General features: G+C 39.8%; 1 protein-coding gene across 2 annotated transcripts in view; it reads left to right on the forward strand.

Moving 5' to 3' along the window:
- Nucleotides 1-6,055: 6,055 nt before the first annotated feature.
- The window catches only part of UBE2W (ubiquitin conjugating enzyme E2 W), a 32,342-nt gene continuing 21,455 nt past the window's right edge, over nt 6,056-16,942 (forward strand). For both annotated transcript variants that reach the window (XR_012672323.1, XM_075141637.1), the window contains exon 1: nt 6,056-6,150. Coding sequence is in view for 1 of the 2 variants with exons in the window: in XM_075141637.1 (XP_074997738.1) it covers nt 6,136-6,150 (15 nt within the window). In the remaining variant the exon portion in view is untranslated. The remainder of the gene's footprint in view (nt 6,151-16,942) is intronic.

The raw sequence follows: 16,942 nt of genomic DNA on the forward strand, positions 1-16,942 counted from the left end.
ACTACACAAAACCATAAGTAATACATAATTCATGTCTTAGGTTGCTATAAATTCTTGTTACTCTGTCTAGTAAAACAATGGGATACTTGTTATGCAGGTTAATTCACTCTCACATAAATAGTCCTCAGTTTTGGTTGGTATCACCAAGCCTGAAAAATATCCACAATCAAAATGCTTTTGGCACAAAGGACTTAATTTCTTTTTTTATACAGGGAAAAATTTCCCGCATTACCACACTAAGTTGACATATAATGTTTTCCAGAAGTGACACTCCATTTGAGTCAGAATTATTTGTAGCAAACTACTTGAAACATGTAAATGATATATCAATATTGCACTAACATTTATGCTGCTTTCAGATTTGTCAGAGAACACTTAAATAATGAAAAATATTTGACTTGTAATAAACAACTATGACTTAATGAGAGAACTGTCTGAAAACATTCAGCTGAAATAGTCAAGTAACTGCTCATCCATCGTGTTTTCATAACATAGCTCTGTTCACGGTAGTCATATCCCATATGAAGTCTTGTCTTTCTCAAGGAACATGAAATAAAGAAACACAAACCAACAGGCTGGACCAGTGTCATCTTGGTGTACAAGCCTGCAAAATGAAATTCTGCAAGGTCTGTAAGTAGCGTGCAGGGTCCGGTGACGGCAGCGTGCCGTCTGATGTGTGCATTTGGAGGATTTGCTTCTCATCCCTCGGGAGCTGTGATAGCTTATTGCACAGCTGTGTAAGTTACCTGAGAAGCCTCTTCTCCCGCAATTTTATCTTGCTTCTAGACTAGCAAGACCAAACAGCTACTTAATTTCGAAAATTCCTTATCAGCATCTTCTTCACTGGTTATCAAGTCAGAGTCACTTCTGTGTATTCGTAATAACAAAATCAGCTAGGCATTCATATACCTCTTGGGCTTACCTGAGAAGCTTTCAGTTCACCGGTTAAAAAAAAATACTAAATTATGGTTATATTTCAATATTAAAGGTATTTATTATCACTGAGCAGAGTCTGAATCTTTGTATTTGATAGACACAGTAATCAACCTGCTCACATGGGCTCTGGAAATGGATGCTTTTGATGTGGAAGAACTGTTAATAATTACATAACCTTGTACTTTTTAATGTATTCATCTATTTCATTGAGTATAGGTCCTACACAATCCTCATTATTTTAATTTTTTATAGCTTTTATCGTTATAGATATTTATCTTTACATTTATAAGAGTTAGAGGATTACTGGTGCCAAAAAACATGTCTTGACAATTACTACAAATTGGTAATTATGGCATATTACTAAAACAGGCAATTTCACTCCTTTCCCTGGCCACATGTCCTCCTTCTTCCCTTGCAGTAATTATAACAACTGTGCGTCCACAGAATAGGAGAGATTCTTTTTCTGATCTGATGGAAAATTATTTTGGTAGTTTAATCTTGGTGTGGATAAGCTGAAAGCCACAGATCACGCAGTGAGTGTAAAATTGTCAAATCCTATACAACAGAAGAAATGGAAGCATATGACAGCCGAGAAAAGGATGGCCACCTTCTGCAGACGCTGCACTTGCAGCAGATCAGGGAGAAGATGAAACCTTTCCCTTAGCCTCCATTCATCCCCTTGAAGGTCCTGGGATGGAAGTGATAACGTGCCTGTTACTCTCCAGAACTAAGTAAGATAAAAACGGAACAAGCCATTGATGAAAAAGCTAGATTATCACTAAGGAATAAAACAACAGTAAAATCTCAACAGGTCAAAGACATCTTGCAAATTTAGGGTATTTTTCATTTTTAGCTACGTCTGCATGTTCGTTTGTATTCTCGATATAATCTTGCCTTGGTTTGATTCTACATCTTTTACCTGCATGATGCAGACAGTGCTTCCTGCAGGTGCATGATGCTTGTGTTTATCAGAAGATCTCTGTTCCACAGACATTTCAAACTCCGTGCCCTTCCTGAAACTGGCAGGCGGGAGTGGAAGGAGAAGTTGGCACAATTCCTCTGAGAGGTATGTCGTCCTCCATGCTCGTGAGATGCTGTCTCCTGGCACTGCAGATTATGGTTGCTATGCCGCTGGAGTAACAAGGGGAGGTTAGCGTGATGTACAGTTGACTTCTGTGTGAGAAGGAGATAAGATGGAAAGCTAAAAAAGTACAGTGGACACAGACAAAAGAAATCAAGCTTCTGTGTTATTATAGTGGCAGAAATTGTAAAGAAGCAGGCAGGGATAGTTCAGTATGTAGAAGAATCATACAGAAAAAAAAAAGGGAGAGCAGAAGAAAAAAAGGTTTGGTAATGTTTGAAAACATTATGGATAATGGAGGGAATGGAATATAAAATTATGGGACCCTAATCAAGAAAGATATTTGACCTTTGAGAAACTAGCTAGATACATCAGAAAATTGTCTAATAAACGCAGTTTGAACATTAGTTGCATTTTTCCTGTAAATGTAATGTAACGCAAACTCTGAAGAAAAGTGGATTTTTAGATCAAATTCATTAATATTTACAGAAACAATTTTAGTAGGAGGTACAATTTTCATTATTTGCTTTGTATGTTTTTGATATGTGCATAATCGTGCATTTCATCAGATCAGTGCAAGATAGCTTCTGAAATAATGAAGATAACAGATGAAATTCCTCTTATCCCTAAAGTTTTGCATATTTGGGACCTAGGATTCCGATTCTTGAAGTCTCTGGCAAAACTTAGGTTGACTGGTGCAGGATCAGGCTGCATTAGCCAAATACTAAAGCTTTCTTTTTTAAAAACCAAACAACTATTGTGTTGGCTATCTCTACACCTGCAACAGATTAGGAAGGGTTAACTGCAAGTGTTTTCTTCTACATTTTGTGTAGGTAAAGGTCAACACTGAAATAAGCAGCAAATTACAATATAACCAACTCCTTGTGAAATCTGCCCACTCTCGGATTTTGGGCCTTTCATTGCTGAGATTACTGAATAACTTAGAACAAAGAATACTATGAACCATCATAAAATTAAGAATGGAACTGTATTTAAGGAAGAAAATAGTGATATTCATATAATGTTTTTCTGGGAGTCTGCTAATAGTGTTTGTTTTCTTATTGTGCTTAAGGGATTGAATCCCTATAGTATTATGCATGGTACGAAAACACTTACCAAAAAGCACTCTCTGTAAACTAGATTACTGAGACATGGGGAAAGGGAAAAAAAAAAAACCCACAGGAATAATTCTCCAGCTGCCCCTATTCCCATGATGACGAGGAGCTAAAAATGTTGCACATGTATATTAGGCAATTGCATGACACTTTAAAAAACAAAGGTGTGACGACAGTGATAAAAGATACCTTTGGTAGTCCTATAAGAATAAACTCTATTCAAAGTGAATTTAGGAATGGGGGCATTCTGGTCATGAGTTTCAGCTGCAGAGTAATGCTTTAGTTTCTTACATATGCAGTTAAGTTAGGGTGCTTTATTCGTTTGTGCTTTATTGTTTATGTGAAGGGCAAACTGCCCCTTGCTTTTCATGCCTGCTATCCTCTCAGGAATGGGATTTGCAGCATAGATGAAGTTATCTCAGTAAACAATATTTTAGTCCAAAATGTCGTAGGTGCCTTGTTTTTAACATTGCAAAGCTCTGTGTGACAGGAGAAAAGACTTCGCAAACATAAGGACAGTTAAAAGCTGTTTTTTTGCTAAGGTGACTTTTCGTCCAGAGATAATTTTCCTTTATTACAGAGTAGAAGTCATATTTGTACTGATTACAGTTAGCTTAAGACTACAAATCTGATTTTTCCATGCAAAACCAGCTTGCAGTCTATGAAGCGTGCTGGCGTTCATAAGCTTATGCCTTTTCATATCTCTGACCTTGAACAGGGTTTTCTGGAGCAGGGTTAAGAAACTGAATATAATGGATTGAAATCAGTTTTATCTCACTGTGATTAAATCAACACGGATAGTCAATATGTCCTTGTTTATAGCCGAACACATGTCCATTGCTTAAACTTGATGTTCTTGCTATCTCTGTGGCATATGGCATTAAGAAATGTATTCTAGGATAAACGTATGTTTGGATCATGCAAAACAACATCTAGTAAAACAGAAATAGCGACGTTCCACTTAATGCTCTAACAGCCTAAGTTAGTTCTGAAGAACTGCAGGAAGAAGAAACCTCTAGCAGGTCTAAATGTCTACTTAATGCAATAAGTCCTCTGCAACCTAAATGGTGTTGCGAAATCATAAATACTGACTTCCAGGGAAAACTCACACAGCAAGACTCTTCTGACTTAAGTCTTATTTAAATGAAGTCAGTAGAGCAATGCCAGCTTGCACAGCATCACGAGCCCATAGTTTGTGACTGAGAATTGAGGTTGAATTTAGAGGACAAAAAGGATAGGATTTGGCTGACATCACGATACTTTTTCCATCCTTACTTTTGGTAGGCTAGTCTCCTTTACTATTCAAAAATTGAGACATACTCAATTCTGTCATCAGCAAATTCCCGCAAAGACAAGAAGCTCATTCCCTTCTACTGCTACCTCACAGGGCAAGGATACTCCTGCTGCCTTGCAAAGCAAGGTTTAAGCAAACCCCAGAAGTATGCTCACTTTAACATTGGCAACACTGCTGACACTGGATACAAGTTGGAAGCTGATGCTGTGTCGTGCTGGGTTTTTGTTTTCCTCCAGTTAGCCGTTTTCAAAGTTGAGGATGCATAAAAACATGAAGGTAAAGCTTGTAGGTAGAAGTAGTATCTTGCATCACGCTAAATAATACAGTTAAAGAAAGTAGGCAGTCTTTCAGATGCACAACCCTTCTCTAGGTCTAAAATTCAAGCAGCAGCTTTCAAAGGTAAATACAAACTGAGAACAATTGTTCAGTAATTTAATTGGATGTCTATCAGTTAGGCCACCTCTGAAGGAAAAATCAGGTGCTACCAATGGAGCAGAAGTGACCCAAGGGGATTCTTTAGCATCATCAGAAAGTGTGGATGTGAAGGGACAAAGGTACTCCAATGTTTCTGGAATGTACAGCAAGATCAGCGGAGAGATGGAGATTATAACGAGCTATAAAATCAGCATCTCTGTTAAATCCTTGGTTTTAAATATCCACTAGGATTATGAGTTTTATGGGTTTGTCTTTGGAAAAACATTTTGTAGGTTTATCTTGAGGATCCGTGAGGTCTGAAATACCTGGAATAAATGCTTTATGAAAAGTGTTTCTGCAAGCTGCTTAATTTATTGATTGCATGCAGGTTGCCTCTAGTGAGTGGTGCTTGTTTATTTTCACCTACACAGTTACCACACAATCTTTCAGTGCAAAGAACAGGGAATGTTCTAGTCCAGGAAAGGAAAACGTAGAATCAAAAAATGCTCCCATTTAAAATATACCGGTGTTAATTTGGATATGTACACCACCAGACCACCATTGCTGAAAAATCAAATCGTCTGAAGACTTGGGGCAGAGTAGCACGGGAAGCAGAGAGACGTCTCCCTTCGCCAGGAGGACCAAGCCGCAGGCAGGCCTTCTCCCACAGCAAACCAGCCGACGACCCCCGGTCCCGAGCCGGAGGAGCCGGGCCGGGCCTGCTGCGGATCCCTAATCCGACCTTCCCGCCAGGACGCACCAGGCGTAAGGGGAGCCCGCAGAAACCCGTAAAAGGGGCACAGCCGGCATTAACTAAATCCCTTAAAGACTCTGGATGTGCAGATCTAAACACCTTTGCAAACAGAGAGGCCTGGCGGGGGGTCAGCCCCCTCCCGGCGGCAGCGATGGCCGGCCCCGAGGCCCGCTCCCACCGCGGAAGACGACGGGGCTCCCTCCCCGGCCGCAGGGCAGCTCGGCGCGGTCCCCTCGCCGCTGCCGTCGGGCGAGCAGGGGCAGGGCAGCAGCGGGGGAGGCCCCCCGAAGGGCGCAGCGAGCCGGCGAGGCGCCTCCCCCGCAGGCCATCAGCGACGGCGGCGGGAGCCCAAGGACGACGCCCGCCTCGCGAGCCGCCCCCGCGCCCCCCTCTCCCCGCGCCCCCCTCTCCCCGCGCATGCGCGGCCACCCCGCGGGCGGCGCGGGCACGTGACCGGGGAGGGCGGGGAGGGGACGGGCGCGCGGCGCTGCGTCTCTGTGGGCCCGGGCTGGCGGCGCAGAGGGGAGGGGGAGGATCCATCATGGCGTCTATGCAGGTGAGGAGCCTGCGGCGGAGCCGGGGCAGCGCCGGGGCGCGGGGGCCGATCGGCGGCGGTGGCCCGGAGCCGGGAGGAGCCGTTCCCCCGGGCGTGTGCGTGGTGGTGCGCTTCAGAGAGCGGTGCGGGCGGAGCAACCGCTGGGGCAGCGGCTGAGGGGGCCGGTTGCGCGGCAGCTCTGGCGCGGCCGCGGGGGCAGGGGGGCCGGCGGCCGTTCGGTGGGGCCGGGGAGGACAGGGGGAGGCAGGGTACTGCCGGCCCGGTGCCGGGAGGGAGCTGAGACCCGCGGGGGCAGGCTGCGAGGGGCGAGGCCGGGCCCGGTTGCGGTGGGGGAGGAGGAGGAGGGAGCCGCAAGTGAGGGCGGGCGGGGCAGGATGGCGGGCGGGGGAGGAGGCGGGAGGGCGTCGGGAGGCACCGGGCGCCGGCGGGGGCGAGTTGCCTCACGGGGAGGTTTGGCAGAGATGTCCCCTCTCCTCGGGGAGGTGAGGGGAGGGCGAAGGGATTCCTCTCCCTCTCGGCAGGGTTTGAGGGGACCGCGGCTTCGCTGACCGCCGTGGGAGGTGGCGGGCTCGTCCCCCTCGCCCGGCGGTGTGGCCGCAGCGTAGCGGGGCGGGGGGGGTGTCAGGGAGACCCCCTCCCCCGGTGACACCGTGAGGATGGTGCCGAAGGATGTGACCAACAAGTCCATCTTCTCGGGCGTTTCTGGGGTTACGGCACTGTAATTCTTGGGCACAGCGGGGCTGGGACTGACCAGTTTTGTCCCAAGCCGTGTGCTCCTGTTGCCCGTGGGGTCCTCTTTCTCTCCGTAAAATGTGGTGTTAGTCCTGTGGACAGATAATGTCTGGTTTTACTTGGTTGGATGGGGCTGCTGTAGGTACGGTAGCATGGAGCATCCTGCTGCTTGACAGGTATTTCCAGCTGGATTATTTATTCATACCTTCTCCGAAGGAGTTCTTAAATAGTAGCTGCAGAAATTGGTCTGGAAGAATGGATCACTTTCACTGTGTGCTGCTCCGAGTGGGTGGTGATTTATTGTGACTGGGGCAGGAGAAAACATCGCTGGGTTTTGTGGCAGTGGCCCCCGTCTTTCCTTATTTCACCTGCAACTGCTCTGCTTTTCCTTGAATTTTTACAGTTTCCCATTTTGGTTTTAGATCTGGATGATCTAGCGCTTCTGTTTTCTTTCTCAAACTGCTGCTTTCTCTTTCTTGTTTTCATTTTGGTCCAGCATAACTTACATTTTTTTGTCACTAATACAAACTGAATGAAATTAGTTTAATTGTCCTGATAGCCTGGATTTAGCATATCTAAAAAGAGTTAAAATATCAAAGCATTGAACTTTATGGGGTAAAAATTCTGCTCATGAAGTTTAAAAGCATGAAAAAACCCATGGTGTGTCTTTCTGAGTTATTGAAATGAAATGGGATCATGAACTTGAACGTACTGTACAGAATGTGCTTCATTTAGCAGTAGTTCAGACAGATAGTCTGATCTGCCTTCATTTTATCAGCTTTATCTGGCAAATGTGTTTTTGTAATGTTCTTCTTTTAATGTTCAGACTTCCACAAGCATAACTGCAAAATAGAGGCAATAATTTATTAAGTAGTATCTTTTATAAAACTGTGTGAAAACTATAGGGAAAAGACAGTTATGAAACTTGAAGGAGGCACTCTGTGGGACTTTAAACCTGTGCTGTGTCTCTGGCCTAGTAAGTGACCTTCTACAGCTTGCCTCACCCTCATTCCTGTTACTCCCTCTGTAAAGGGAAAGTAATGATTACAAATTAAATAAGGTTGTTTAGGATATATGAATGACAAATGTTGCCTAAAAGTAAGATAAGTTATGTGTGGAGGTAGTACTCACTTCCTGAAAATACGGCTATGGTAAGTCTAATGTTGTAATTGCTTTCATTTTAGAAATACCAGCTGTAAGATTACACTTTTTTTTTTTAAAATGGTGTTCTGTTGTCTTTTGATGAAAGATTCAGGGAAATCTATGGAGATTTTTGTTTGTATGTTGCTAGTTGTATAATGTTGTGATGACTTTTTCCTGAGTTTAATAAATTACTAATTTAGTAATGTAGTTTAGCAAATTGGAAAAGATATTGTCTGGGAATTTTTTTTAAATAAACAGGAAGCATAAATGAAAAATTAGTAAGTGAAGTGTAAAATTAGTAAGTTTCTAAATGGTAGACACCTTCCCAGGTGAGTAAGATTTCAAAGCTCTGAATTCTTCTATTAATTAACGTTTAAATCTTCAACGCGAAAACATTTTACAAAGGAAGCTGATGTGTATAATTTCAAGTGTTTTTCGGTTCAGGATCATTTAATTTATTATTATTAATGCTAACATTTAATATGTAAGTTGCCTAACATAAAAAGGAGACGTCCTTTTTCTGATTATGTACAGTGTTTTTAAATACCCAATGTTTAACTGAAATGTTTGTGCAACTCATTGCAGTCTCTAACTATACCAGTAGTCTATCACTGTACCATTATGGCAGTATTATTTATATTTCTAATAAGAATGATATATTGGTACATTAAATAAGTTTTAGTCACTTCTTAAACTGCTGTAATACATATAGCAATGTATGATGCCCTAGGTTAGTTACATCTTATTTTTACAGATCCACCGAAATTTCTCTGCTTAACTCAAAGCTAGAGTTATCTGATCAGCCTGTTCTAAGTCAGCCCACAAGGAAAGTTTTGAAACTGTAACAAATCACCTCTTTTTGCCAATGGCAATGAACATCAACCTGAAGAGCTACTGCGGTTCAGTTGATGCATAGTAACTTGTAAAAATTGGGAGTTTGAGCCTTTATGTGTGTAATTTAAATTTATTGTGATCTTTGTCTGTGTGGACATTCTTTAATGGTAGTTTTCTGCAATGCTTTTCTTCTAGAAAAATAGAACCAATGTTGACAAGATCCTGTGGGTTATTTTTCTAACCACTGTGTTGTCCAAAGTGGTGGCTAATTTGACACTGCTAGATTGGTTTAAATCTGGTTTGCATAACTTTAAGCAAATGAGAATTTTTTTTCTTAAAAAAACAAACAAACCCCCCAAACAAACCTTGAAGGGAAAGCTTTTTTTTTTCCCCCAAGATTTTTCCCAGAAAAAGCCCAAGCTTGTGCAACTTTTCGTGGAAAAAAAACCCCAGAAATATTCTGAAAAGTTGTAAGTAGTGTAGAACAAGTGAATAGAACGGATTTGCTTTAGAAAATTCGGTATAGCATCTTTAGTAACCTGAAGTCTTAAAGCTACAGATAACATAAAAATGTGGTAAATACTGAAGAAATAATAAGCAATAAACAGTTTTTCTCAGAACAGCTGGAAACACAGAACTTGCACTAAGAATAGAAGAGCAAGTAAAAAATAGAACCAAGGAAGTTCAGTTGAAAATGTACGGAAATTATATCGTTGCTGTACAAAGTGTTAGATAATTAAGGCCTTTCCCTCAACCCACAGATATCAACTGTTTGCATCTTAAACTCAAAAGGTTGGCCTTATCCATAATACTGACATTTTAATTGCTACCATTGTACCTTTCCCCTCCTTTCATTTTTAATACCAGGTTACTTCAAACCCTGAATTATGACTGAACATATTTAAACAGCTTTCACAAACACATCTATGGGAACAGTTTTAGGTTTGCGTTTTATCACCAAAATAACCTCTGGTCTTTCCTTTAAAGTTAGACACCTGAGATTGGTACTTGTAGGTATTTAAATCTGATTAAATGCAGAGCCAATGTAATTAATGACACAAACAGCTTTAGTAAAGAGTGTAGAATGTTAGCCTTCACCATGTCTTTGTGTTACCAGGATTTTTTTTTTTTGCCCTTGAAAACTGCCTGTTGGTGGGCCGCCATCAAAATACATGCACACATCAAAATAAAAAGTGCTGCTTGAAAAGTCTTGTTACAGCAACAGATTTTTTTTTTCAAAATGTATGTCTAAACAGGCATTTCATAAAAGAATTGTGCTAGATGACAATGCAGAATTCATGTTAGCTTGAGATCACCAGGAGCTTTTATCGCAAAACACAAGCCAGTAGCAATACAAAAGCTTCCCACAAGTTTCACCCCAGTGTTTTCAGCCAGTGGGATAAGGAATGGGGAAAACGTATACAAGCCACTGAAATCTCAAGAAAAATTGCATTGTAATTACATTATAAGAAAATATTATGGTCTGAATATGCTTACTTTGGTTAAACTTTCTTGGTTCTATTCTTTACCTGCTTTTCTAGACTCAGTGGAAGTTCTGCGTTTCCAGCTGTTCTCATCACAATTGTTTATTGCTTAATCTTTCTTCAATATTGGCAGCATTTTTATTTAATAATTTGGAAATAATTTTCTCTTTACTTATTTGACAGTGTCGTGGTTTGTGCGGGAAAAAGTTCTAAACTACTTTTAATATATCTTCCAAAAAAACCCCAACAAACCCAACTTTAAGTGAGGAAAGCTTTCAGTTGACTGGAACTTCAGCGACGATGCACGTGTTCTATACTGCTAAACGTCACAGTACAGGATGCTATTTGTGTTATTTCAAATGAAATATTTAAAAAATAAGAAGAAAATTAGTGTTTACTGTAATTATATAACCAATTCTGGGATATAGACACAACGAAATTATTGGTAGTTAGTAACAACTCGAAGTATTTAGTGGTGCCATTGGTGAAATACTGTTGAAGATAAAAATTTCAATCATTTTTTAAACTGCAAAATGTAAGTATCATAATTGAGACCAGAATGAGTGGAGAGTAAAAAGCGTTTCTCCTGTCCACTAAGATTTTTAGTCCTTTATCCAACCTTCAGTTATCATTTTATACTGATACGTGGTATATTAGTTTTGGCATATAGCCGTGCTACAGAAAAATAAGATAAATGCAAAATGTATAGTTGTTTTACCAAGATGAGTTAGTTTAATCTTGGGGCTTTTTTAATAAACTCTTTAAGTGAGTTGAATATCAAGTGAAGTTTAAAATTTATAGTCTTTAACTCAGTAAAGATAAATAAAATCAAAGTTATGGCGTTAGACCCTAAGAAGTCTCACTTGCTTGTTTTTGTATCTGCTTGCGTAAATAGAGTTTTAGGAGACACTTTGCTGTGCAACAACTGAGCAATTTTTGAGCTAGAATGGAAGAATTCACTTCTGAAAAAGAAAGCAGTAGTAGACAAGTTTACTGAAACCAGTGTCCCTGAGCATTATCAGCAGATCTTTCTTCCAAATAGACCAACTGTGTAGCTAAAATAGAGAAAATCATGAATGCTTTATACCTGTCACATCGAATGTTGATATCTCATGAATATGTTATGATTAAAATCAGGAAGATTTTGTGGTAAAGAGGCAGATGTTTGTGGTAAAAGAGCAGGCAGATGTTTGTGGTAAAGAATAGTTATTTCAGTTGATTGTAAATATTTTTTGCTCAGAGTTTGATAATGTCTTGTACTTGCTTTTAGGCCTAGCTATTCAAGCTCTGAGAAGGGGAAAAGAGAAAACAATAGATTTGCAAAAGCCAGGGAATGTTGTCTTGTTAAGCTGCTCCCTTGGAAAGCTCTGTGAGTTTGTAATTAATAAGCTAAAGCAGCTTAGCTCAAACAATGTGCGAAACTTGGTGATCAAGCATTTTCTTTAATTGTTTGCTCAAATTCTACCGAGCTGAGACTTTCAGACTAAAGGATCTTCACTATGTATTATACAGGTATAGGCTGTACTGGTGAATACTCCCAGAGATTATGTGATTAAATTACCCCTATTAATATGAAAGAGAGAAGGCACAACTTCCTTTGAACTTACCCAGAGTTGTGGCTGTGTTTAACAAATACAAGTGTGTCTGATACAATGATCATGTCTCTTACCTAGCCTTGGTTTACAACCGCGAGATGAGCTTTCAAGCAGTTTGCAGGCTAAAGTTCCCATTGGGGCAGAGGGGAAGAGGGCAACGAAGGTCATTTACTCAGTACTTGGAGCCAAAAATTTTGTGTCTTGCAGGGTTTTGAAGTAGCAAAGGACTGTTGACAGAACTGTCAACTGTGGGTTGCGTTTTTGCCTTTTGAAGGGAGGAAGACACAATATTACACATTCATTTAAACCTGCTATAACTTCATTTATTAAAAACAAATGAAAATAAAGTAAATAGGTTAAATCTTTTCAAATAAGAAGAGCCAGTAAGCAGTATTTTGTGATAGAATGAAGGTCAGGTAACCTGTCTCCTGCCTGCTTTTGATAGTTGAGGGCTTTCAAAAGGTGTTCTGGAATCTGTGCCAGCCTTTGCAGGTTTTTTTCTTTGGTTTTGTTTGTTTTTCCTCTGAGGCGACCTTAATCGCTGGAATGAAAACCAGGCATCAGTCTGGGGTGGCAGGGGAAGAAGGAAGGGAACCCCATCATTTGCCTCCCTGGGAGCAGTGTTAATGTGTTAGAAAAGAAAAGGCGGAAGTTAACGGTAGTAGAGCAGGAATTGCAAGACACCTTATTTTTTATAATTAATGATCTGATTGAGAATACTAACTATTCATCCTTTCATACACAGTATTAAAAAATAACTGTTTCTCCTTGAGCGATTACAAATACAAAGTTGTTTGTCATGTTTTTTTATTCAACGTAGTAAAAAAGACTGCTTGATCAGCCTCAAGAAAAAAATCCTGTGTATATGCTAATAAATGTTGACAATAGTTTACTAAGTATAGCAAATACTGTCTCTGAAAGTCTGCTGGAATAAAATGCTTCATAGAATTTGATGCTATTTGATCACATAGATTTATTTATTTCTTCTTGATTAGAAATTGGTGACCAATAATGAGAAGGGACAAGGAAACTGAATGGATTGAGGTTTCCTAAGTTAGAAATTCTCTCCCCGTCATATTTAGGGATATAGATTTAAATCTTGTTACAGTTTGCAGCTTCCAACATTCTGCCCCTTTTCTTTCTGAAAGGCTTTTTGTCAGAATACAGCATTTTATCTCAGTTATTAGCCTTTGGAGTGGTTTTTGTAAGGATAAGACATTCCCTGGTAGACAGATGGTTACACTCATTGTGCCAGCCCTTACTATTATCTTAACTTCATTTCTTTAACTGAAGCAGTTCGAATAATGCCAGACTCTTGTCCTTAAAAGATAAAATTATTTGTGTTTGACTTTTTAGTACTGTGTGAGGCTTGTGCTGGGTGTTGGTATATTTGAAGACTCCAGTTATAAAGCAGATGACTAGCTGTCAGTTTCATTTTATTCTTCATTAGTGGGTTTTGCTTAATTTGCTTTAAAATGACAGGCTGATTGTAAAAAAATTTATTATCTGGCAAAAAGCTTTTCAGACTGTGGAGTATAGTGTGTTTTGTGTGTGTAGTTATTGGTTTCTCTTTTAATTATACTGTAGTTCTGATTTCAGGTTGATCTTGTCTCTTGGTGAGTTTAAATCAAGCATATTATTTCTTTTAGAAGAGGACTGTGTTGCTTCAACCTTGCAGTGAAATATTTTAGAATGTCTTGGAGCATGTGAAGATCATATCCTGTTATCAAACTGAGAAATCAACAACCCTTCCTCCCCCCCCCCCCCAATCCATAACCTAATGAAATTTTTAAATGCTTAGAAGAACAAGAGATTAGTGGAGGAAATTTGTTTGTAAGTAGCTCGTTAGAAGATTCATGCATTGCCTTTTTGTTGCTTTAAAAAGGGAGAAATGGTCAAAATGCCTGACATTCAGGATGACTTGAAGTATGGATTGGTCTGGGAAAATAACATTAGAACTGGGTTGCCAGATGTTAACATGTTTTATTAGAAATGAGAAAGAGGAGACTAATCTGCTTCTGCATTCTCAGTACAGATTGAAAACCTGATATTCAGCCAAAAATAGATAAAACTGAAAAACAATTCTTCAAATTCAAATCCTGGTATTATTTTTTATGGACAGAGTATTTTGTGAAGCTGTTTTGTTATGTGTCCTGCTGAAGCTTTTAATTGGGCACATCCAGTCAATTACCTTTCTTTCCCCCTCTGGGCCTTGATTAAATCTTACCATAAGAACTTTGATTAGGAAAAATTCACCCAGGATTGTGATAATCCAAGTATTTGGATGGCTTGTGAGTTTGGGCCAAATGATTTCACCTCAGTAATGGGATATACTCTGCAGGGGCTTTCTTGAATGAGCTAATTGATTAGGAAACAAAGGATTTTTTTAATTTGTAGGAACTGTCTCTTTCATCTTTTCTTTAGATTTCTCAAGTAGCAAGATGGACTGTAGCAGGTAATTTTTTCTTAAATGTCACCGATTTTAATCTTTACCTTGTTTCTCTTCTGTTTGAAAGCTTTTTGGTATTTAAAGTTAGGTTTCTAGTTGGAGAGTAACATGCAATCAGTTCCAGCAATACTTGCACTGTTAAAAATATTTTTTTCTGCAGAGTTTTGAAAAGCAGCACTATCTACCCAGTGTTTAGAACTTCATATTCTGGATTTGAGATACTTTTCAGTAAGAAATGTGGAATGTGAATGGAAGAACCAAAATACTGAAAACAGAGTTTTCACTGGTCTTAGTCTCTCAGGCTAGTACGTTGTACTCACAGACTAGTAACAGCTTTGCGTATGAAACAACGTGGTGGTGTTGTAACAACGCTGTTGTTGCAGTCTGTTAACAACAACTCCTGTTCTTGTACAAGGTTACTGTTTGCCTCCATTCAGTGAGGGAGCGCTTGGGGGAAAAAAAACAACCAACCAACCTGTCTCCTGCATGCAAAAACTTCTTCAAAACAGAAAGGATGTTTTCTGTGAAACATTTTGTTACTTGAGTGGGGGAGGAGGTGACAGCCTGTAGCTTATAAGTGAAATGTAAATTCTTTGCCAGGACTTCATCATAGGACTGACAGTACTTTTGTGCTAACAGAGTTTGCTGGGTACATTTCAGTCTTTGGGTGTGGAAGAAAATCATTAGTAGTTACTGAAGAAATACTGTTAGGTCTCCCTAGGGTGCAGCAGCTTTACCAGCATAAAATAGAAGAGTGGAGCCTCTGTGGGATTGATTTTTAACTTTTAACTATTTGAGAGTTAATTTTTCTTCCTCTTTGATCTCCAAGCCAGATTAAGATTTGAGTTTACAGTGTATAGGAAGGCTTGGCCTTGGAAGGCTACTCCTTTCTTACATCATCGCAACAAAGAAAAGGTAATTTGAGTGCATGGAAATAGAAGGTTTTTAACAAAATTCAAGTCCAGATATTTTGGACACCCATGCTTTCTAGTCTGTGAAGTTGCTGTTCCATCTTTCAGTTTCTTCATATCCTCACGATACTGCTTAACTGAGCATGGCTAGTAGAGTCTCTGCCACTCCAGGTGAAAAGGCCACCACATTCCAACTTAATCGCCCATCACAGTTTGTGTTAGTGGGTAAAAGAAGGTGAGGTGATGGAACATTTCCTCCAGCGGAAATGAAAGGAAGCTGTTTGCCCATTTTCCACTTTTTGCTCTACTGGTAGGTTTTTGCTCTACTGGTGGAGAAAAATTGCTTTTCCCCTAGCTGTCTTCTAAACTTACGACTGCCGTTAATATATCCTGTCTTGTACTGAATCTCCTTTTGGTTTAATCAGCTGAGCTTTTCTCTCTCCTCCTTTCTTTTTCTAAAAAAAAAAGGAAAGTCTCTAAAGTAGACTTTCACATCTATATTAAGGGTTGTTGATAGGTAAAGTATTTGACTAAGATAACTCATCATTTAGTTTACCCATTTAAGATACTACCCGTTTAAGACGTTGCACATCTCATGCAGCATTTCTTGAAATACCAAGAAGTGCAATATTCAAGAATTGCAAAGATAAGGCAGTTGAATATATGCATTGATCTTTCTTCAATTTTATTTTCTTTGTATCATTTACCTTTATAAAGTTTGTGTTTTCAGCTCTGAGGAGATAAATAATAAGCCAGGAGTATGGGCACACAATTGAACTTGATTGGATTATGGCGTTAATATTTTACTGCTAATCAACAGAGCCAATGTAACAGTGTATTTATGCTTTCCCCACTCCAATTATGAAGTATAATACGTTAACTGAAACAGTATTTATTGGCTATCTTAGTTGCTCTCAGCTGTAGGTACATAATTCGTACTTGGTAGTGACCCTATAACTAAGGGTGCCTTACTTTTTCACTGTACATATGTTTTTGTTTGCATATAGCTTTGTTAAACTTTAACTCTCTAGGCTCCAGTTTTCCAAGGGAGGGGCAAAGCTGTTGTAAGAGTTCTGACAATGGACTTACAGCCGATATTGTGATACTCCTTTTTAAAAGCATTGAGAAAGGTAATTTTCACATACCTGCAAGAGCTAGATCAGTTTTCATGGCAGGGGAGGAAAATACCTTTGATTGCACTGTTGCTTTGTGGGGGATTGTGGTTAAAGTCTGTCTACCTGTCTGTCCATGGGTGGTATGATCCTTTGTGGTAGAATCAGAAAAAAGATCCCTGGTTTTGGGGAATGTGATGGTGATATTGTCATATATGCTTTAGGAATATAGGTTATTGCCTTTTAAGGTAGCTGACAGGGACACAGAAACCAGTGAAATAATTTTGTATCTGTTAATAAACATTTATGTGATTATATAACATCTAGCTCAATGGTGCACAGTAACCAAACTATCTGATTCTAGGAGATGCATTCTGAAATACTCATGTTGCCAATCTCCAAATCTCCTCCTGTCCTAAATTGCTATCCTCCCCCCTTTTCACATACTGCATCTTTTTATGTGCTTCTGCCCTGCCTTCTGCTGCTTTTTATGATTCACCAGGAATCAACACAAGTGAGAATGCAGCTGTGG

Source organism: Calonectris borealis, chromosome 2 (genome assembly GCF_964195595.1).
Source record: "Calonectris borealis chromosome 2, bCalBor7.hap1.2, whole genome shotgun sequence".
NCBI classification, from domain to species: Eukaryota; Metazoa; Chordata; class Aves; order Procellariiformes; family Procellariidae; genus Calonectris; species Calonectris borealis.